The sequence below is a fragment of the Zalophus californianus genome, chromosome 7 (genome assembly GCF_009762305.2).
Source record: "Zalophus californianus isolate mZalCal1 chromosome 7, mZalCal1.pri.v2, whole genome shotgun sequence".
Lineage (NCBI taxonomy): Eukaryota > Metazoa > Chordata > Mammalia > Carnivora > Otariidae > Zalophus > Zalophus californianus.
The window spans coordinates 52,042,560-52,062,067 of record NC_045601.1 but is presented as its reverse complement, the minus strand read 5'-3'; the positions used below and the strand labels follow the sequence as shown (position 1 = coordinate 52,062,067).

Genomic DNA, 19,508 nt, shown 5'->3' with positions numbered 1-19,508 from the left:
AAAGTAAAAAATTAAAGGATTAGAAAGAGGTTGATTACTTCTTAGGAAATAACTATGCTGTCAGTAGTCAAGAGCAGAGGAAATGGGAATGGAAGATTGGATATACCTGAGTTTCCCAAAAGAGAAAAATATATTGATAGGAAAGAGACTTTAGGTCCTGTATTTTTTTCAGATAATGTCATTTCCCAGGAACAGCCAAGATATTTATCATCCCACAGGTCACTGACTTCTTACTCTTTCAGAAGTTTGCCCTGGGTCTTTTAGGGGAAGACAATGTTAAACTAGTATTATGTAGTTAATGAGATATTCACAAAATGTATGTCCACAACTCTTACAGAGTCAGTACTTAGAACTAAAGAATCCTTGAGCTTTTAGTTCTTGATTGAATTTATATAATGTGTTTCTTGTGATTACCAAGTCTCTGATCTGTGTGATAATCTAGACATTATTACTTTTTCTTTTTTCACAGATATTACTATACAGTTAAGCTCAGCTCAGTCTCGCTGTACTCTTCTAGAGAAGCAACTGGAATATACAAAGAGAATGGTTCTTAATGTAGAACGAGAGAAGAATATGATCCTAGAACAACAGGTAAACACATTTTCTATAGGAATATAGTTTAATATGTTTTTGAAGAATATTTAATGTCATAGGAAAAATTGTATCATAATCTTAAGTAGGATAGAAAGCTATATTGAGGAGATTTCCACTTACAGTGAAGTAGAGTAGGTCATTTGGACCAAGCTTTCTGTAGAAGAAAACAAGAAAAACTGGGCAGGATATTAAAGAGTAAGGAAGGGAGGAAGGAAAAAGGATAGAAAAGAAAGGAAGGAAGGAAGACAGGGAGGGAGGAAGAAAGGAAGAAAAGGGAAAAATACATAAAGGCACTGGAGAGTTAAAGAAGTCACGAAAATCACCAATTCAAAATCTGTCTGTGTACTTAAATCCAAAGAGGTTGGCCTCCAGAGAGGTTGATTTCAGGCCCCATCCTTCTTAGGGATTTCTGATTCCAGAAGAGTCCATTGAGAGGCTAAATAAAGCTTTTTTTTTTTTTTAAGATTTTGTTTATTTATTTGAAAGAGAGCAGAGAGAGAGAGAGAGAGAGAGAGAGAGTGCTCTCACATGAAGTGGGGAGGGGCAGGGGGAGAGGGAGAAGCAGACTCCTCGCTGAGCAGGAGTGCGATGTGGGGCTTGATCCCAGGACCCTGAGATCATGACCTGCGCAGAAGGCTTGACTGACTGAGCCACCCAGGTGCCCCTAAATAATGCTTTTGAAAGCTATGGGGCTTAAGAAATTGAAGTTAGATTCCAGGACCTATCAAGAGTAGAACCCTAATAAATCTCTTGTGCTCTGAATGCTTTGTAAAGGTGAACAAGAAAGAAAACAACCCAAATTACAACTCTTTGAGAGTAATCCAGAAAATCTTAGTTTTCTGAAATTGGATTAAAGGGATCCTGGATAGCTAATGTTCCCTGGGGACCTCAAATTATTTCTATAAACATTTCTTTAACATAGTGAAAAACTTTCAGTCAGACATAACCAGGCAGAAGGAGCTAAGACACTATGAAAATTGCTTTCATTAGTGTTTTATAGTTTTCAGAGTACAGTTTTTTCACCTGTTTGTTTATTCCTAGGTATCTTATTGTTTTTGGTGCAATGGTAAATGGGATTGATTCCTGAATTTCTCTTTCTGCTACTGCTTCATTATTGATGTACAGAATGTAACAGGGGTGCCTGGGTGGCTCAGTCGGTTGAGCATCCCGACTCTTGATCTCGTCTCAGGTCTTGAGCTCAGAGCTGTGAGTTCAAATCCCTCATGGGGCTCCATGTTGGGCATGTAGCCTACTTAAATAAAAACATTTTTTAAAAAAAGAAAGAAATGCAACAGATTTCTGTACATTGATTTTGTATCCTGTGACTTCACTGAATTCATTTACCAGTTGTAGCAGTTTTTTGGTGGAGTCTTTCAAGTTTTCTATATAGAGTATCATGTCATCTATAAATAGTGAAAAGTTTTACTTCTTCCTTGCTGGAACACTGATGAAAGAAATTGAAGAAGACACAAAGAAATGGAAAAACAATCCATGTTCATGGATTGGAAGAACAAATATTATTAAAATGTCTATACTACCCAAGCAATCTACACATTTAATGCCATCTCTTATCAAAATACCAACAGTATTTTTCACAGAGCTAGAACAAACAATCCTACAACATGTATGGAACCACAAAAGACCCCGAATAGCCAAAGCAATCTTGAAAAAGAAGAGAAAACCTGGAGCCATCACAATTCTGGACTTCAAGTTGTGTTTCAAAGCTATGGTGATCAAAACAGTATGGCACTGGCACAAAAATAGACACATATCAATGGAACAGATTAGAAAACCCAGAAATGAACCCACACCTATATGGTCAATTAATCTTCGACAAAGCAGGGAAGACTGTCCAGTGAAAAAAGTCTCTTCAACAAATGTTGGGAAAACTGGACAGCCACATGCAGAAGAATGAAACTGGACCACTCTCTTACACCAAACACAAAGATAAATTCATAATAGATTAAAGACCTAAATGTGAGACAGGAAACCATTAAAATCCTAGAGGAGAACACAGGCAATAACTTCTTTGACATTGGCCTTAGCAACTTCTTTCTAGATATGTCTCCTGAGGCAGGGGAGACAAAAGCAAAAATAAACTATTGGAACTTCATCAAAATAAAAAGCTTCTGCACAGTAAAGGAAACAGTCAACAAAACTAAAAGGGAGCCTACAGAATGGAAGAAAATATTTCCAAATGACATATCTGATAAAGGGTTACTATCCAAAATAATATAAAGAACTTATGAAACTCAACACCCCCAAAACAAATAATCCAATTGAAAAATGGGTAGAAGGCATGAGTAGACATTTTTCCAAAGAATACATCCTGATGGTCAACAGACACATGAAAAGATGCTCAACATCACTGATCATCAGGGATATACAAATCAAAACTACAATGAGATAATACCTCATACCTGTCAAAATTGCTAAAATCAACAACATAAGAAACAACAGGTGTTGGCGAGGATGGAGATGGTGAGAAAGGGGAACCCTTGTGCACTGTTGGTAGGAATACAAACTGGTGTAGCCACTGTGGAAATCAGTATAGAAATTCCTCAAAAAGTTTAAAATAGAAGTACCCTACGATCCAGCAATCACACGACTTGGTATTTACCCAAAGGATACAAAAATACCAATTCAATGGGATACATGCACGCTGATGTTTATAGCAGCATTATCTACAATAGCCAAACTCTGGAAACAGCTCAAGTGTCCACTGACTAATGAATGGATAAAGACAATATATTCATTCTTTCTTATGGCCAAGTAAGTGTACCATTACTTGGCCTTTATAAAAAAGAATAAAATCTTGCCATTTGCAACAACATGGATGGAACTAGAGAGTATAATACTGTGCAAAATAAGTCAGTCAGAACAACACAAATACCATAGGTTTTCACTCATACGCAAAATTTAAGAGACAAGATCAAAGGGGAAAAAAAGAGAGACAAATCAAGAAACAGACTCTTAACTGTAGAAAACAAACTGATGGTTACCAGAAGGGAGGTGGGTAGGGGGATAGGTTAAATAGGTGTTGAGGATTGAGGAGTACATTTGTTGTGATGGGCACCAGGTGATGCATGGAACTGCTGAATCACTGTTGTACACCTGAAACTAATATTACACTGTACATTAGCTGGAATTTAAATAAATTTTACTTAAGGAAAAAAAGACACTATGAAAAGAAATAGCACACATAACAGACTATATAAGGCCTCTTACAAGTTAGTTCCAGCTGGGTGCTGGCCCTAAGAGACACAGACTTTAAGATAATTATGCTTGGGTCACCCGGGTGGCTCAGTCGGTAAGTGTTTGACTCTTTGTTTGAGCTCAGGTCATGATCTCAGGGTTGTAAGATCTCTTCCTTTATGGGGCTCCATGCTCAGCATAGAGTCTGCTTGGGATTCTCTCCTCTCCCCGCCCCCAACCTCCCACTTATTCATTCATTCTCTCTGTCTCTCAAATAAATAAATAAATAATTTTTTAAAAGATTTTATTTATTTATTTCACAGAGAGAGACACGACAAGAGAGGGAACACAAGCAGGGGGAGTGAGAGAGGGAGAAGCAGGCTTCCCATGGAGCAGGGAGCCCGATGCGGGGCTCGATCCCGGGACCCTGGGATCATGACCTGAGCCGAAGGCAGATGCTTAACAACTGAGCCACCAGGTGCCCCAATAAATAAAATCTTTAAAAATAAAATAATTATTCTTGTTATAATCAAGGACATAAAAGACAGGATTGGCATTTTCAGGAAAGTACTGGAAACCATAAAATGGCAGAGCAGATTTGAGAAAGAACCAAATAAAAATTGTGGAACTGAAAAATATAGTACCTGAAATTTAGAACTGAATGGATGGATCTAACAGATTGGAAGAGATAATTAGTGAACTGGAAGGCAAAGTCATCCAAATCAGCAAAGAGGCAAAATGAAAGTAAATTCAGAAAAGAGAGCAAGAGGCATACGTTAGAGTGAAAAGGTCAAACTTAAGTGTTTTTGGAGTTCCGTTACGAAAAGTGAAAAAATGGGACAGAAGCAATATTTGAAGACATAGTGATGGAGAATTTTCCAAAATGGATTAAGAAATTCACACCACAGATTCAAGAAAACTAATTCCAAAAATCTATAAAACTAAATTAGGATAAATAAAAAGAAATATATACCTAGACACCTCATAATGAATAATAAGACAAGCATAAAATCTTAAAAGCTGGTGGGGTAAAAAAAAGATTACATTCAAAGGACAACAATTAAAGTGACAGCAGACTTCTCAACTTAAAGTACTGAATTCAGAAGACAATGGATTGATATAGTTAAGTATTAAAAGAAAATACCTACCAATCTAAAAATCCTAAATCTGGGGAAAATATCCTTTAGAAATAAAGATGAGGGGTGCCTGGGTGGCTCAGTCAGTTAAGCATCTGCCTTCAGCTCAAGTCATGATCCCAGGGTCCTGGGATTGAGACCCGCAACTCCCTGATCAGCGGGGAGTCTGCTTCTCCCTCTCCCTCTGCCCTGCCCCCCTGCTCTCTCTCGTTCTCACATGCACACTCTCTCTCTCAAATAAATAAATAAAATCTTATAAAAAAAAAAAAGAAAGATGAAATAAAGACATTTAAAGACTAACAAAGACTGAGATCATTTGTTACCGGGAGATCCATTCTAAAAGAAATGCTAAAAGACATTATTCAGACAAAAGGAAAAGTATCTTAGATGGAAGGTCAGAGATGCAGGAAAGAAATAAGAGCAATGAAGATGGTGTGTGTGGGGGGCACCTGGGTGGCTCAGTCATTAAGCATCTGCCTTCAGCTCAGGTCATGATCCCAGGATCCTGGGATCTAGCCCCACATCGGGCTCCCTGATCAGCGGGAAGCCTGCTTCTCCTTCTCCTGCTCTCCCTGCTTGTGTTCCCTCTCTCGCTGTGTCTCTATCTGTCAAATAAATAAATGAAATCTTAAAAAAAAAAAAAAGATGGTGTGTGTGTGTGTGTGTGTGTGTGTGTGTGTATGTAAATCTAAATGAATATTGTATACAACAATAATAACATGTGGTTTAAAGATATATAAAGGATTAAAATTAATGAGAACAATAGCTTATAAATTAGGAAGGGGTAAGTGTAGTTTAAAGTGTTGTAAGGTTTTGGGCGGAGCAAGATGGCGGAGGAGTAGGAGACCTGGATTTCGTCTGGTCACAGGAATTCAGCTGAATAGGGATCAAACCATTCTGAACACCTACGAACTCAACAGGAGATCCAAGAAAAGAATAACAACAACTCTCTGAACAGAAAAGCGACCACTTTCTGGAAGGTAGGACGTGCGGAGAAGTGAATCGGAGGCGATATTCAGGAGGATAGACGGCAGGAGGGGGCCTCCGTCAGCCGCTTCTGGCTAGTGATAGAGCCGCGGAGCACAGAATCGGAACTTTTAGAAGTTGGCTCTGCTGAGGGACGTCACTCCAGTGGCTAAGCTGGGGGTGGAACCCTCGTGGGACAGTGTGGTCTCAGGACCCTTGGGGTCACAGAAAGACCAGGGGTGCTGAGTGTGGCAGAGCTCCCAGGTATCGGAGCAGGGAAGCCGGCTGCAGAGACGGAGCCGAAGCGCGGGCTCTCAGCTCAGGGTGGCCATAAACTGTGATCCGCGGCCCAGTCGGGCCACTGCTCCTCCAGCAGGGACCCAACAAGTGGCAGAGCCGGGGAGACTCCCCTTCCTCCCCTGAAAGGAGCGGCGCGGGAGCGCACCGCAGGGATCTGCTGGGTTTGGAGACTCCGCATGGGGTCGGGTTCCAGAGATAGAAACACTCGGTCACAGGCCGGGTGAGCACGGAGTACGGCCGGAGACCAGGGAGACGGGAGTGACTGACTGCTTTTCTCTGGGGGTGCACTGAGGAGCGGGGCCCCGAGTTCTCAGCTCCTCTGGGGCAGAGATTGGGAGGCCACCATTTTCACTCTTGTCCTCCAAAGCCGTACCGAGAGCTTGCAGGGAACAAAGCTGCTGAGAGCAAACCCGAGCAGATTGCTTAGCCCGGACCGACAAAGGCGGGGCAATTCCGCCTCTGGCAAAGACATTTGGGAACCACGGCAATAGACCCCTCCCCCAGAAGATCAGCAGGAACAGCCAGCCAAGACCAAGTTTACCGATCAAGGAGAACAGGAGAACTCCAGCGCTAGGGGAATACTGCCCATAGAATTCATGGCTTTTTTTTACCATGATTCGTTAGTTTTTCAAAGTTAATTTTTTTAACTGTTTTTTTTTGAATTTTTCTTTTTCCCTTTTTCAACCAACATTTTATCAATCCCTTTTTAAAAAAAAATTTTTTTTTATTTTTTTATTTTTAGAGTCATATTCTATCCCTTTATATTAGTTACCCTTATTTTTGGCATATATATATATTATATATATATATATATATAAGTTCTCTCTTTAAAATTTTGAGATACAGTTTCTTCTAACAGATCAAAATATACCCTAAATCACTAGTGTATGGCTTTGTTCTAGTCTCCTCCCTGATCGCATTCTCTCCCTTTTTTTATTCTTTTTTTTTTAAATCTTCTTCTTTCTTTTTTCAAACAACTTCTTATCTTATCAATTCCTTTTATTAAAATCTTTTATAATTTTCATTTTTACAGTCATCTTCCATCCCTTCATTGTATCAACCCTTATTTTGTACATATGTCTTTCTTTAAAATTTTAGGAGGCACTTTCTTCTAACAGACCAAAATACACCCAAAATCTAGTGTGTGGCACTGATCTATGCACTAGCCTGATCATATTTGCTCATATTCTGTTTTTTTTTTTGTTTTGTTTTGTTCTGTTTTTATCTTTTTCTTTTTTCTTTCTTTCCCTTTCTTTTCCCCTGGTTTCAGGTCTTTTCTGATTTGTTTAGAGTGTATTTGCTGGGGACGTTGTTAACCTGTTAGCATTTTGTTCTCTCATTCATCTATTCTCCTCTGGACGAAATGACAAGACGAAAAAAATCACCTCAGCAAAAAGAACAAGAGGTAGTACCGTCTGCCAGGGACCTACTCAATACGGACATTAATAAGATGTCAGAACTAGAGTTCCGAATGACGATTTTAAAGATACTAGCTGGGCTTGATAAAACCACGGAAGATATTAGAGAAACTCTCTCTGGAGAAATAAAAGAACTCAAATCTAATCAAGTCAAAATCAGAAAGGCTTTTAATGAGGTGCAATCAAACATGGGGGCACTAACTGGTAGGATAAATGACGCAGAAGAGAGAATCAGTGATATAGAAGACCAAAGGATGGAAAATAAAGAAGCTGAGAAAAAGAGAGATAAACAACTACTGGATCACGAGGGCAGAATTCGAGAGAGAAGCGATATGATAAGATGAAACAACATTAGAATAATTGGGATCCTAGAAGAAGAAGAAAGAGAGGGGCAGAAGGTATATTGGAGCAAATTATAGCAGAGAACTTCCCTAATGTGGGGAAGGAAACAGGCATCAAAATCCAGGAGGCACAGAGAACCCCTCTCAAAATCAATAAAAATAGGTCAACACCCCGACATCTAACAGTAAAACTTACGAGTCTCAGAGACAAAGAGAAAATCTTGAAAGCAGCTTGGGAGAAGAGATATGTAACCTATAATGGTAGAAACATTAGATTGGCAACAGACCTATCCACAGAGATCTGGCAGGCCAGAGAGGACTGGCAGGATATCTTCAGAGCACTAAACAAGACAAATATGCAGCCAAGAATACTATATCCAGCTAGGCTGTCATTGAAAATAGAAGGAGAGATAAAAAGCTTCCAGGACAAACAAAAACGAAAGGAATTTGCAAACGTGAAACCAGCCCTCCAAGAAATATTGAAAGGGGTCCTTTAAACAAAGAGAGAGCTTAAAAGCAGCATAGACCAGAAAGGAACACAGACAATATACAGTAACAGTCACCTTACAGGCAATACAATGGCACTAAATTCATATCTTTCAGTAGTTACCCTGAATGTAAATGGGCTAAATGCCCCAATCAAAAGACACAGGCTATCAGATTGGATTAAAAAACAAGACCTATCAATATGCTGTCTGTGAGAGACTCATTTTAGACCCAAAGACACCCCACTTAAATAAAGACTTTAAATGACACAATGGACCTAATGGACTTCACAGACATATTCAGAACATTCCATCCCAAAGCAACAGAATACACATTCTTCTCTAGTGCCCATGGAACATTCTCCAGAATTGATCACATCCTAGGTCACAAATCAGGTCTCAACCACTACCAAAAGATTGGAATTATTGCCTGCATATTTTTAGACCACAGTGCTTTGAAACTAGAACTCAATCACAAGACGAAAGTTGGAAAGAATTCAAATACATGGAGGCTAAAGAGCATCCTACTAAAGAATGAATGGGTCAACCAGGAAATTAAAGAAGAATTAAAAAAATTCATGGAAACCAATGAAAATGAAAACACAACTGTTCAAAATTTTTGGGATGCAGCAAAGGCAGTCCTAAGAGGAAAGTATATAGCAATACAAGCCTTTCTCAAGAAACAAGAAAGGTCTCAAATACACAACCTAACCCTACACCTAAAGGAGCTGGAGAAAGAACAGCAAATAAAGCCTAAACCCAGCAGGAGAAGAGAAATAATAAAGATTAGAGCAGAAATCAATGAAATAGAAACCAAAAGAACAGTAGAACAGATCAACGAAACTAGGAGCTGGTTCTTTGAAAGAATTAACAAGATTGATAAACCCCTGGCCAGACTTACCAAAAAGAAAAAAGACCCAAATTAACAAAATCATGAATGAAAGAGAAGAGATCACAACCAACACCAAAGAAATACAAACAATGATAAGAACATATTATGACAACTCTATGCCACCAAATTAGATAACCTGGAAGAAATGGATGCATTCTTAGAGATGTATCAAGTACGAAAATTGAACCAGGAAGAAATAGAAAACCTGAACAGACCTATAACCACTAAGGAAATTGAAGCAGTCATCAAAAATCTCCCAACAAACAATAGCCCCGGGCCAGATGGCTTCCCTGGGGAATTCTTCCAAACATTTTAAAGAAGAATTAATACCTATTCTCCTGAAACTGTTCCAAAAAATAGAAATGGAAGGAAAACTTCCAAATTCATTTTATGAGGCCACCATTAGCTTGATCCCAAAACCAGACAAAGACCCCATCAAAAAGGAGAATTACAAACTAGTATCCTTGATGAACATGGATGCAAAAATTCTCACCCAAATCCTAGCCAATAGGATCCAACAGTACATTAAAAGGATTATTCACCACGATGAAGTGGGATTTATCCCTGGGCTGCAAGGTTGGTTCAACATCTGCAAATCAATCAGCGTGATACAATACATTAACAAAAGAAAGAACAAGAATCATATGATCCTCTCAATAGATGCAGAGAAAGCATTTGACAAAGTACAGCATCCTTTCTTGATCAAAACTGTTCAGAGTATAGGGATAGAGGGTACCTACCTCAATATCATAAAAGCCATCTATGAGAAACCTACAGCGAATATCATTCTCAACGGGGAAAAGCTGAGAGCTTTCCCCCTAAGGTCAGAAACGCGGCAGGGATGTCCACTATCACCACTGCTATTCAACATAGTATTAGAAGTCCTAGCCACAGCAATCGGACAACAAAAAGAAATCAAAGGCATCCAAATCGGCAAGGAGGAAGTCAAACTCTCACTCTTTGTGCAGATGATATGATACTTTATGTGGAAAACCCAAAAGACTCCACCCCAAAACTGCTAGAACTAATACAGGAATTCAGTCAAGTGGCAGGATATAAAATCAATGCACAGAAATCAGTGGCATTCCTATACACCACCACCAAGACAGAAGAGAGACAAATCAAGGAGTCGATCCCATTTACAATTGCACCCAAAACCATAAGATACCTAGGAATAAATCTAACCAAAGAGGCAAAGGATCTGTACTCAGAAAACTATAAAATACTCAGGAAAGAAATTGAGGAAGACACAAAGAAATGGAAAAACGTTCCATGCTCATGGATTGGAAGAACAAACATTGTGAAGATGTCAATGCTACCTAGAGCAATCTACACATTCAATGCAATCCCCATCAAAATACCATCCACTGTTTCAAAGAAATGGAACAAATAATCCTAAAATTTGTATGGAACCAGAAGAAACCCTGAATAGCCGGAGGAATGTTGAAAAAGAAAAGCAAAGCTGGCAGCATCACAATTCCGGATTTCCAGCTCTATTACAAAGCTGTCATCATCAAGACAGTATGGTACTGGCACAAAAACAGACACACAGATCAATGGAACAGAATAGAGAGCCCAGAAATGGACCCTCAACTCTATGGTCAACTCATCTTTGACAAAGCAGGGAAGAATGTCCAATGGAAAAAAGACAGTCTCTTCAACAAATCGTGTTGGGAAAATTGGACAGCCACATGCAGAAGAATGAAACTGGGCCATTTCCTTACACCACACACAAAAATAGACTCAAAATGGTTGAAAGACCTAGATGTGAGACAGGAGTCCATGAAAATCCTAAAGGAGAACATGGGCAGGAACCTCTTCGACCTCAGCCACAGCAACTTCTTCCTAGAAACATCGCCAAAGGCAGGGGAAGCCAGGGCAAAAATGAACTATTGGGATTTCATCAAGATAAAAAGCTTTTGCACAGCAAAAGAAACAGTCCACAAAACCAAAAGACAACCGACAGAATGGGAGAAAATATTTGCAAATGACATATCAGATAAAGGGCTAGTATCCAAAATCTATAAAGAACTTATCAAATTCAACACCCAAAGAAAAAATAATCCAATCAAGAAATGGGCAGAAGACATGAGCAGACATTTTTCCAAAGAAGACATCCAAATGGCCAACAGACACATGAAAAAGTGCTCGACATTGCTCGGCATCAGGGAAATCCAAATCAAAACCTCAATGAGATACCACCTCACACCAGTCAGAATGGCTAAAATTAACAAGTCAGGAAACGACAGATGTTGGTGGGGATGCGGAGAAAGGGGAACCCTCCCACACTGTTGGTGGGAATGCAAGCTGGTGCAGCCACTCTGGAAAACAGTATGGAGGTTCCTCAAAAAGTTGAAAATAGAGCTACCCTGCGATCCAGCAATTGCACTACTAGTTATTTACCACAAAGATACAAATGTAGTGATCCGAAGGGGTACGTGCACCCCAATGTTTATAGCAGCAATGTCCACAATAACCAAACTGTGGAAAGAGCCAAGATGTCCATCGACAGATGAATGGATAAAGAAGAGGTGGTGTATATACACAATGGAATATTATGCAGCCATCAAAAGGAATGAGATCTTGCCATTTACAATGACGTGGATGGAACTGGAGGGTGTTATGCTGAGTGAAATAAGTCAATCAGAGAAAGACATGTATCATATGACCTCACTGATATGAGGAATTCTTAATCTCAGGAAACAAACTGAAGGTTACTGGAGTGGTGGGGGGGTGGGAGGGATGGGGTGGCTGGGTGACAGACATTGGGGAGGGTATGTGCTATCGTGAGCGCTATGAATTGTGCAAGACTATTGAATCACAGATCTGTACCTCTGAAGCAAATAATGCAATATGTGTTAAGAAAATAAAAGAATAAGAAGAAGATAGCAGGAGGGGAAGAATGAAGGGGAGTAAATCGGAGGGGGAGATGAACCATGAGAGACGATGGACTCTGAAAAACAAACTGAGGGTTCTAGAGGGGAGGGGGTTGGGGGATGGGTTAGCCTGGTGATGGGCATTAAAGAGGGCACGTTCTGCGTGAAGCACTGGGTGTTATGCACAATGAATCATGGAACACTACATCAAAAACTAATGATGTAATGTATGGTGATGATCATAACAATAAAAAAAATTCAAAAAAAAAAGTAAGGTTTTGGGGTACCTGCCTGGCTCAGTTGGAAGAGAATGCATTTCTTGGTTGTGAGTTTGAGCCCTCTGTTGGGTGTAGAGATTACTTAAAAATAAATAAAAACTGAAAAAGAATTACTAAGTGTTTTAAGGTTTTTGCATTGTTTTGGAAATGGTTAACAGTAACAATCAATACTGGCTTTTAATGGGTCAAGAATTTAATAGGTTCTTCCAGGAACTATAAAAGTTGACTGCAGAATTTATCCAGAAAAGCAAAGGTCCAAGAATAGCAAAACTATTCTGAAGAATAAGGTCCTGCTCTACTGCATATTGAAACAAATTGTAACTATCAAAATTAACATATTTTTATGGATAGACAAGCAGAATAAAGGAATAGAATATACTCAGAAACAAACTCACTTACATGGAAATAATATACAACAAGGATGCCATTGCAGATCAGTGGGGAAAAGATAGACTTCAATAAATGGTTCTAGGAAAATTGGTTGGCTATGTGAGGAAAAAAAATGAAATTGGATCCCAATCTTACATCATACACAAAAATCAATTCTAGGTGGGTTAAAGATTTACATGTAAAAGGCAAAACTTTGTTTTTTTAAAAAATATTTTATTTATTTATTTGAGAGAGAGAATGAGAGAGAGCACGAGAGGGAAGAGGGTCAGAGGGAGAAGCAGACTACCTGCTGAGCAGAGAGCCCGATGCGGGACTCGATCCCGGGATTCCAGGATCATGACCTGAGCCGAAGGCAGTCACTTAACCAACTGAGCCGCCCAGGCACCCAAGGGAAAACTTTGTAATTTTAAAAAGGAAATGCAGAACAATGTCTTGATGACCTTGGCATGGAGAACAGTTTCTTAAACAAGATATAAAAAGTAACAAAACAGTATAGAAATGGGCCCAGTTATGATGAGGCATTTAGCAGGAAAAAAGAAATTACAAATGGCCATACATGTATAGAAGAATTATCATTCTCATTAGTAACTAGGAGAATGCAAATTAACAGCACAATAAGGTACTACTTCACATCCACCAGTATGGAAAAAACGTATAAACCTGGTAATTCTGGGTTTTATAAATGAGGGTACAATAACCAGAAGAACAACCACTTTATAGAGTTCATAAGATAAAATATGTTATATTTTATCTTATAAAATAACCTAGAAATTCCTGTCCTAGCTAAATATTGTAGATCAGTGACTTTTAACAGTTTTTTAAATGTTTTTTATTTAAGTATAATTTACATATGGTGAAATGTGGAGATCTTAAGTGGAACGTTCAGTGATTATTGATAAATAAATATACTCATACACTCCATAGCCCTCCCAAATAACAGAAATTCTCTCATATCTCTTTCAAGATATTTCCTGCTCTCTCCCCACTTCCCGACAAGGCAACTACTATTGTGATTTATTTTACTTAGAGTTTTTGCCTGTCCTAGAATTTTTTATATTTGGATCATAGAAAATGTACTCTCTTATTTATCATAAAGGTTTTTTTAGATTAATCCATGTTGTATCAATAGTTTTTTTTTTTACTTTTTATTGTATAGAATTTTATTATACAGATATGCCACGATTTGTTTATTTGTTTTTCATAAAATTAGTTGGGAAGATTCTTTCTTCTGTTTTCTGAAAGATTAGCATTATTTCTTCCTTAAGTGTGTGATAGAATTCAAATTTGATAGAAGCTATCTGGGACTGTAGTTTTCTTTGTGGACTGTTTTAGATTATGAATTCATTTTTTTTAACAGGTGTAGGCTACTTGGAATTTGTTTCTTTTTGTGTCTTTAGGGATGTCCCCCTTTCATTTCTGATATTGCTAATTTATAACTTTCCTCTTTTTAAAATTATTCCTCTACCTATCACTTTTATCAATTTTATTGATTTTTTCAAAAAACACCTTTTTTATTTTTAAATTTTTTTATTTCCTACTTAATTTATTTCTACTTTATTATTTCTTTCCTTCTACTTATATAGAGTTTAATTTGCTTTTCTCCCCCTAGCTTTGTATGTTGGAAGTTCAGATTATTGATGTTAAAACTTTTATTCTTTTTTTAAATGTTGCATTTAATGATGAAAGCTATCAAGTTCCCTATAAACTGCTTTACCTGCATCCCACAGATTTTGATATTTTGTATTTTCATTATCATTCAGCTAAAAATATTTTCTAACTTCTCTAATGATTTCTTTTTAAATTTTATTGATTTCTCCTCATCCTCTGTTAACTTCTCTCCTCCTCCTCCTTCTTTTCAGTAGCTGCTGTACAGGTTAAAATATGTATTTTTTACTTACCACACCCTGCCATGAATTAGTATTAAAACATTTCAGTATAATGTACCATCCTCACTATAATATGCTTCCACTTGTCCCCCTTTGTGCTACAGCTTCCATACATTTAATTTTGCATTATTGTAAAACCCACAAGACATCATAATTATTTCTGCTTTAAAGGTTAATTATCCTTTAAAGAAAACTTAAATAAGATGAAATATGTATCTATTCCCATTTTTACCATTTCCAATGTTTCTTATTTCTTTGTGTAGATTTGATTTTATGTCTGGTGTCATTTCCTTCAGGCCAAAGTACTTCCTTTACAAGTATGCTGGGAATTCTCTTAGCATACATTTTTCTGAAAAAGTCCTTATTTCACCATTATTGGGGAAGGATATTTTCACTGCATATAAAATTCTGGTTGACAGCTTTTTTCTCTCAGCACATTAAAGATGTGGTCAAAGTTGTCTTCTGGATTTAATAGTTTCTAATGAGAATTCTTACCTTCATTCTCCTGTGCATAATGCATCATCATTTCTCAGGCTGCTTTTAAGGTTTTCCCTTTACCACTGGTTTTCAACAATTTGATAATGATGTGCCCAAATGTGAATTTTTTTGTATTCTTGGGTTTTTAAATTTATTATTATTTTTCTTGAATCTGTCAGTTAATATTTTTCATCAAATTTGGAATGTTTTTAGCCATTATCCTTCAAATAATTATTCTTTTCTGACCTCCGTCTTCTCTCCTGTAACGCCATTTGAATGTCAGATCACAGATCACCAAGACTGTTTATTGGTTGTTTCAGTTTTTTGTTTTTTAATAGACTTTATTCTTTAGAGCAGTATTAAGTTTATAGAAAATTGAGCAGATAGTGCAGAGAGTTCTCATATACTTCCTGCCCCCTCACAGTTGTCTCTATTATTAACACATTGCATTAGTGTGGTAATAAATACATTACAAAACTGTGTATAGATATGAAAATATATGTATAACTTTCCTTTTCTCCAGTTTCTCTATATGCTTTATTCCTCTGATAGTTGCTTTTCTGAGGATAAGACAGTGTGTAGGTTTGGTCACCTTACAAATAACAGTTTATTTAATACAGGTTTCACTGATGATGTTTTCCTTGGTAGAAATGTTATATAAACATGCATAGAAGAGTTTATTCCATTGATGCTAATATAGCTCTTTTTTTATAATTTGATTTTCTTGTTTTTTACTCATAAGCACCTAAAGCATATACATGTATATATGTGTTTCTTATGACAGATTTATTGTGCTTTAATTCTCAGAAATTGTATTATTTTTGAGCCATTGGCATCACTTGACAAATTCAGGTTTTGTTTTTATCCTTTCCAGGCCCAGCTTCAAAGGGAAAAAGAACAAGATCATAGGAAGCTGCAAGCAAAACTTGAAAATCTTGATATCTTAGAAAAAGAATGTTTTAAACTTACAACCACTCAGAAAACTGCTGAGGTAAGCTTCCACTTATTTCTTTGAAGTGATGATGCCAGGAATAAATCTTTAGTGTTAAGCATTATTGGCCCTATATGTGAATATACAGTAAATCTGATTTATAAAACTTCTTTAACAGCTCTTAGTAATCCAGATATGAATTTCTGCCTATGGAGATTAAAGTTAATGTATTCTGTCATGGCATGAATGAGCTTGCCTTTTGATGTAAAATTGTAATTTTGGCTTCTTCTGAAATGGCAGAACATTTTCATTTGTCAGATAATTTGCCTAAAGGATATTGAAAAGATTGTCTTTCACCATTTGTAGTTAAGTCTATCTTCAATCCTCCTGAAATGCCCTCTCCATTTTCCAACCAAATTTTATCCATTTTGTAGGACTTTCTCCAGGTCCTGCTTCCTCTGTGAAGCCTTCCTGAGTTCTCCAACACTCAGGGAGCTCTCCCTTTGAAATGGTACTATCCTCAAATTCTGAACCATACCATGGATATAAGATAAAATATTTATATGTATAAGTATATACGTGGTCTGAGTCAAATTATGCTCATTGTTTTGTTGTTTGTTTCATGTATGTTACTGTTTCCTTAAGTACAGTATAAGCTCTTAAATAACAAGGAACATATCTTATATTTCTTTTTTTTCATTTTTTTACAAATTGAGATAAAATTGACATAGAACATTGTATTAGTTTTAGGTGTACAACATAATGATTTGATATTTGTATTTTTTTGATATTTGTATATTTTACAAAATGATTACCACAGTAAGTCTAATTAATATCCATCACCATATGTTGTTACACAATTGTTTTTCTTTTTTTTTATGTTTTTATTTAAATTCCAGTTAGGGCACCTGGGTGGCTCAGTGGATTGAGCGTACAACTCTTGGTTTCAGCTCAGGTCATGATCTCAGGGTCATGTGATCTAGCCCTGTATTGGGCTCAGAGCTCAGTGGGGAGTCTGGTTGGAATTCTCTCTGTCTCTTTCCCCACCCCTCCCCCTGCTCTCACTCTCTCTCTCAAATAAATAAATAAATCTTAAAAATAAATAGAGATTATGCTAAGTGAACTAAGTCAAGCAGAGAAAGTCAGTTATCCTATGGTTTCACTTATTTGTGGACCATCAGGAATAGCAGGGAGGACATTAGGAGAAGGAAGGGAAAAATGAAGGGGGGAATTGGAGGGAGAGATGAACCATGAGAGACTATGGACTCCGAGAAACAAACTGAGGGTTCTAGAGGGGAGGGGGGTGGAGGGATGTGTTTGGCTCAGTTATGGGTATTAAGGAATTGCATGGAGCACTGGGTGTTTTACACAAACAATGAATCATAGAACATTACATCAGAAACTAATGATGTACTGTATGGTGACAAACATAACATACATACATACATACATAAAGAAACAAATTCCAGTTAATGTACAGTGTAATATTTCATGTGTATAATATGGTGACTAACATAACATACATATATACATACATAAATTCCAGTTAACATACAGTGTAATATTAGGTTCATGTGTATAATATAGTGATTCAACAGTTCCATGCATCATCTGGTGCTCATCACAACAAATGCACTCCTTAATCCCCATCACCTATTTAACTCATCCCCCCACCCACCTCCCTTCTGGTAACCATCAGTTTGTTCTCTGTAGTTAAGAGTCTGTTTCTTGATTTGTCTCTCTCTCTCTTTTTCCCCTTTGCTCATTTGTCTCTCAAATTCCACATATGAGTGAAATCATATGGTATTTGTGTTGTTCTGACTGACTTATTTTGCTTAGCATTATACTCTCTAGTGAAACTTCAGCTTTTTCTGCCTTGCAAAGTAAGGTTGGAAGTCACCCATCTACTTTTCTGTCTTGCAAAAATCGTTGCCACCTTTTCTTACGTTACCTTCTAGTGTATTTGTCCTTTGGTATTTAAAACTTTCTTATTCTATCCATGTCATTGCAAATGGCAAGATTTCATTCTTTTTTATGGCCAAGTAAAGGTTCATTGAATAAATAAATATATATATACACACATCTTTATCTGTTCATCAGTCGATGGACACTTGAGCTGTTTCCAGAGTTTGGCTATTGTAGATAATGTTGCTATAAACACCAGGGTGCATGTATCCCTTTAAATTAGTATTTTTGTATCTTTTGGGTAAATACCTAGTCGTGTGATTGCTGGATGGTAGGGTACTTCTATTTTAAACTTTTTGAGGAACTTCTATACTGATTTTCACAGTGGCTACACCAGTTTATATTCCCACCAACAGTGCATAAGCGTTCCCCTTTCTCACCATCCCCATCTACGCCAACATCTGTTGTTTCTTATGTTGTTGATTTTATCCATTTTGACAGGTATGAGGTGATATCTCATTGTAGTTTTGATTTGTGTATCCCTGATGATCAGTGACGTTGAGCATCTTTTCATGTGTCTGTTGGCCATCAGGATGTCTTCTTTGGAAAAATGTTTACCCATGTCTTCTGCCCATTTTTTAATTGGATTATTTGTTTTGGGGGTGTAGAGTTTCATAAGTTCTTTATATTATTTTGGATAGTAACCCTTTATCAGATATGTCATTTGGAAATATTTTCTTCCATTCTGTAGGCTCCCTTTTAGTTTTGTTGATTGTTTCCTTCACCGTGCAGAAGCTTTTTATTTTGATATAGTCTTTATCTTATGTTTCTTTTTTTTAAAAAAGATTTTATTTATTTATTTGACAGAGAGAGACACAGTGAGAGAGGGAACACAAGCAGGGGGAGTGGGAGAGGGAGAAGCAGGCTTCCCATGGAGCAAGGAGCCCGATGCAGGGCTCGATCCCAGGACCCTGGGATCATGATCTGAGCCAAAGGCAGACGCTTAACAACTGAGCCACCCATGCGCCCCTATATCTTATATTTCTAATATGTCTTCCTCTCCCTTCCCTCCTCCAACAGCTGTACCCTTAATAATATGCACACAGTAGACATTTATTGTGTTTTGAATGAAACATTGAGACCCAAGACTATGATCATTTGACCTTCTAGATTTAATACCCCCCAAAATTTCATCATTATGGTTTTGTTGCTAGAAGTTAATAATGTCTTTGCATGTACATTCTTTGCTTTCTCTTTGTTCTTCTTATATGTAATAGCAGGTAAAGAAGCATAGGAAGAAAGCCAAGAAAAATTGTAGCATCTTTTGCCATTTCTTTTTCTTACTTTCTGCTTTAGCTTGCTGAACTACTAACAATCAAGACTCGAAGACTCTATGTGGAAAAAGAACAAAGGCTATTTGACTCTAGTTTTTATATAA

At 37.4% G+C, this 19,508-nt stretch overlaps 1 protein-coding gene across 5 annotated transcripts in view; it reads left to right on the top strand.

Moving 5' to 3' along the window:
- CEP57L1 (centrosomal protein 57 like 1) overlaps positions 1-19,508 on the top strand; it is an 88,689-nt gene that overhangs the window by 58,575 nt on the left and 10,606 nt on the right. For all 5 annotated transcript variants that reach the window (XR_003521612.1, XR_003521613.1, XR_003521614.1 and 2 more), the window contains 2 exons: positions 470-591; positions 16,109-16,225. Coding sequence is in view for 2 of the 5 variants with exons in the window: in XM_027603207.1 (XP_027459008.1) it covers positions 470-591; positions 16,109-16,225 (239 nt within the window). In the remaining 3 variants the exon portion in view is untranslated. The remainder of the gene's footprint in view (positions 1-469; positions 592-16,108; positions 16,226-19,508) is intronic.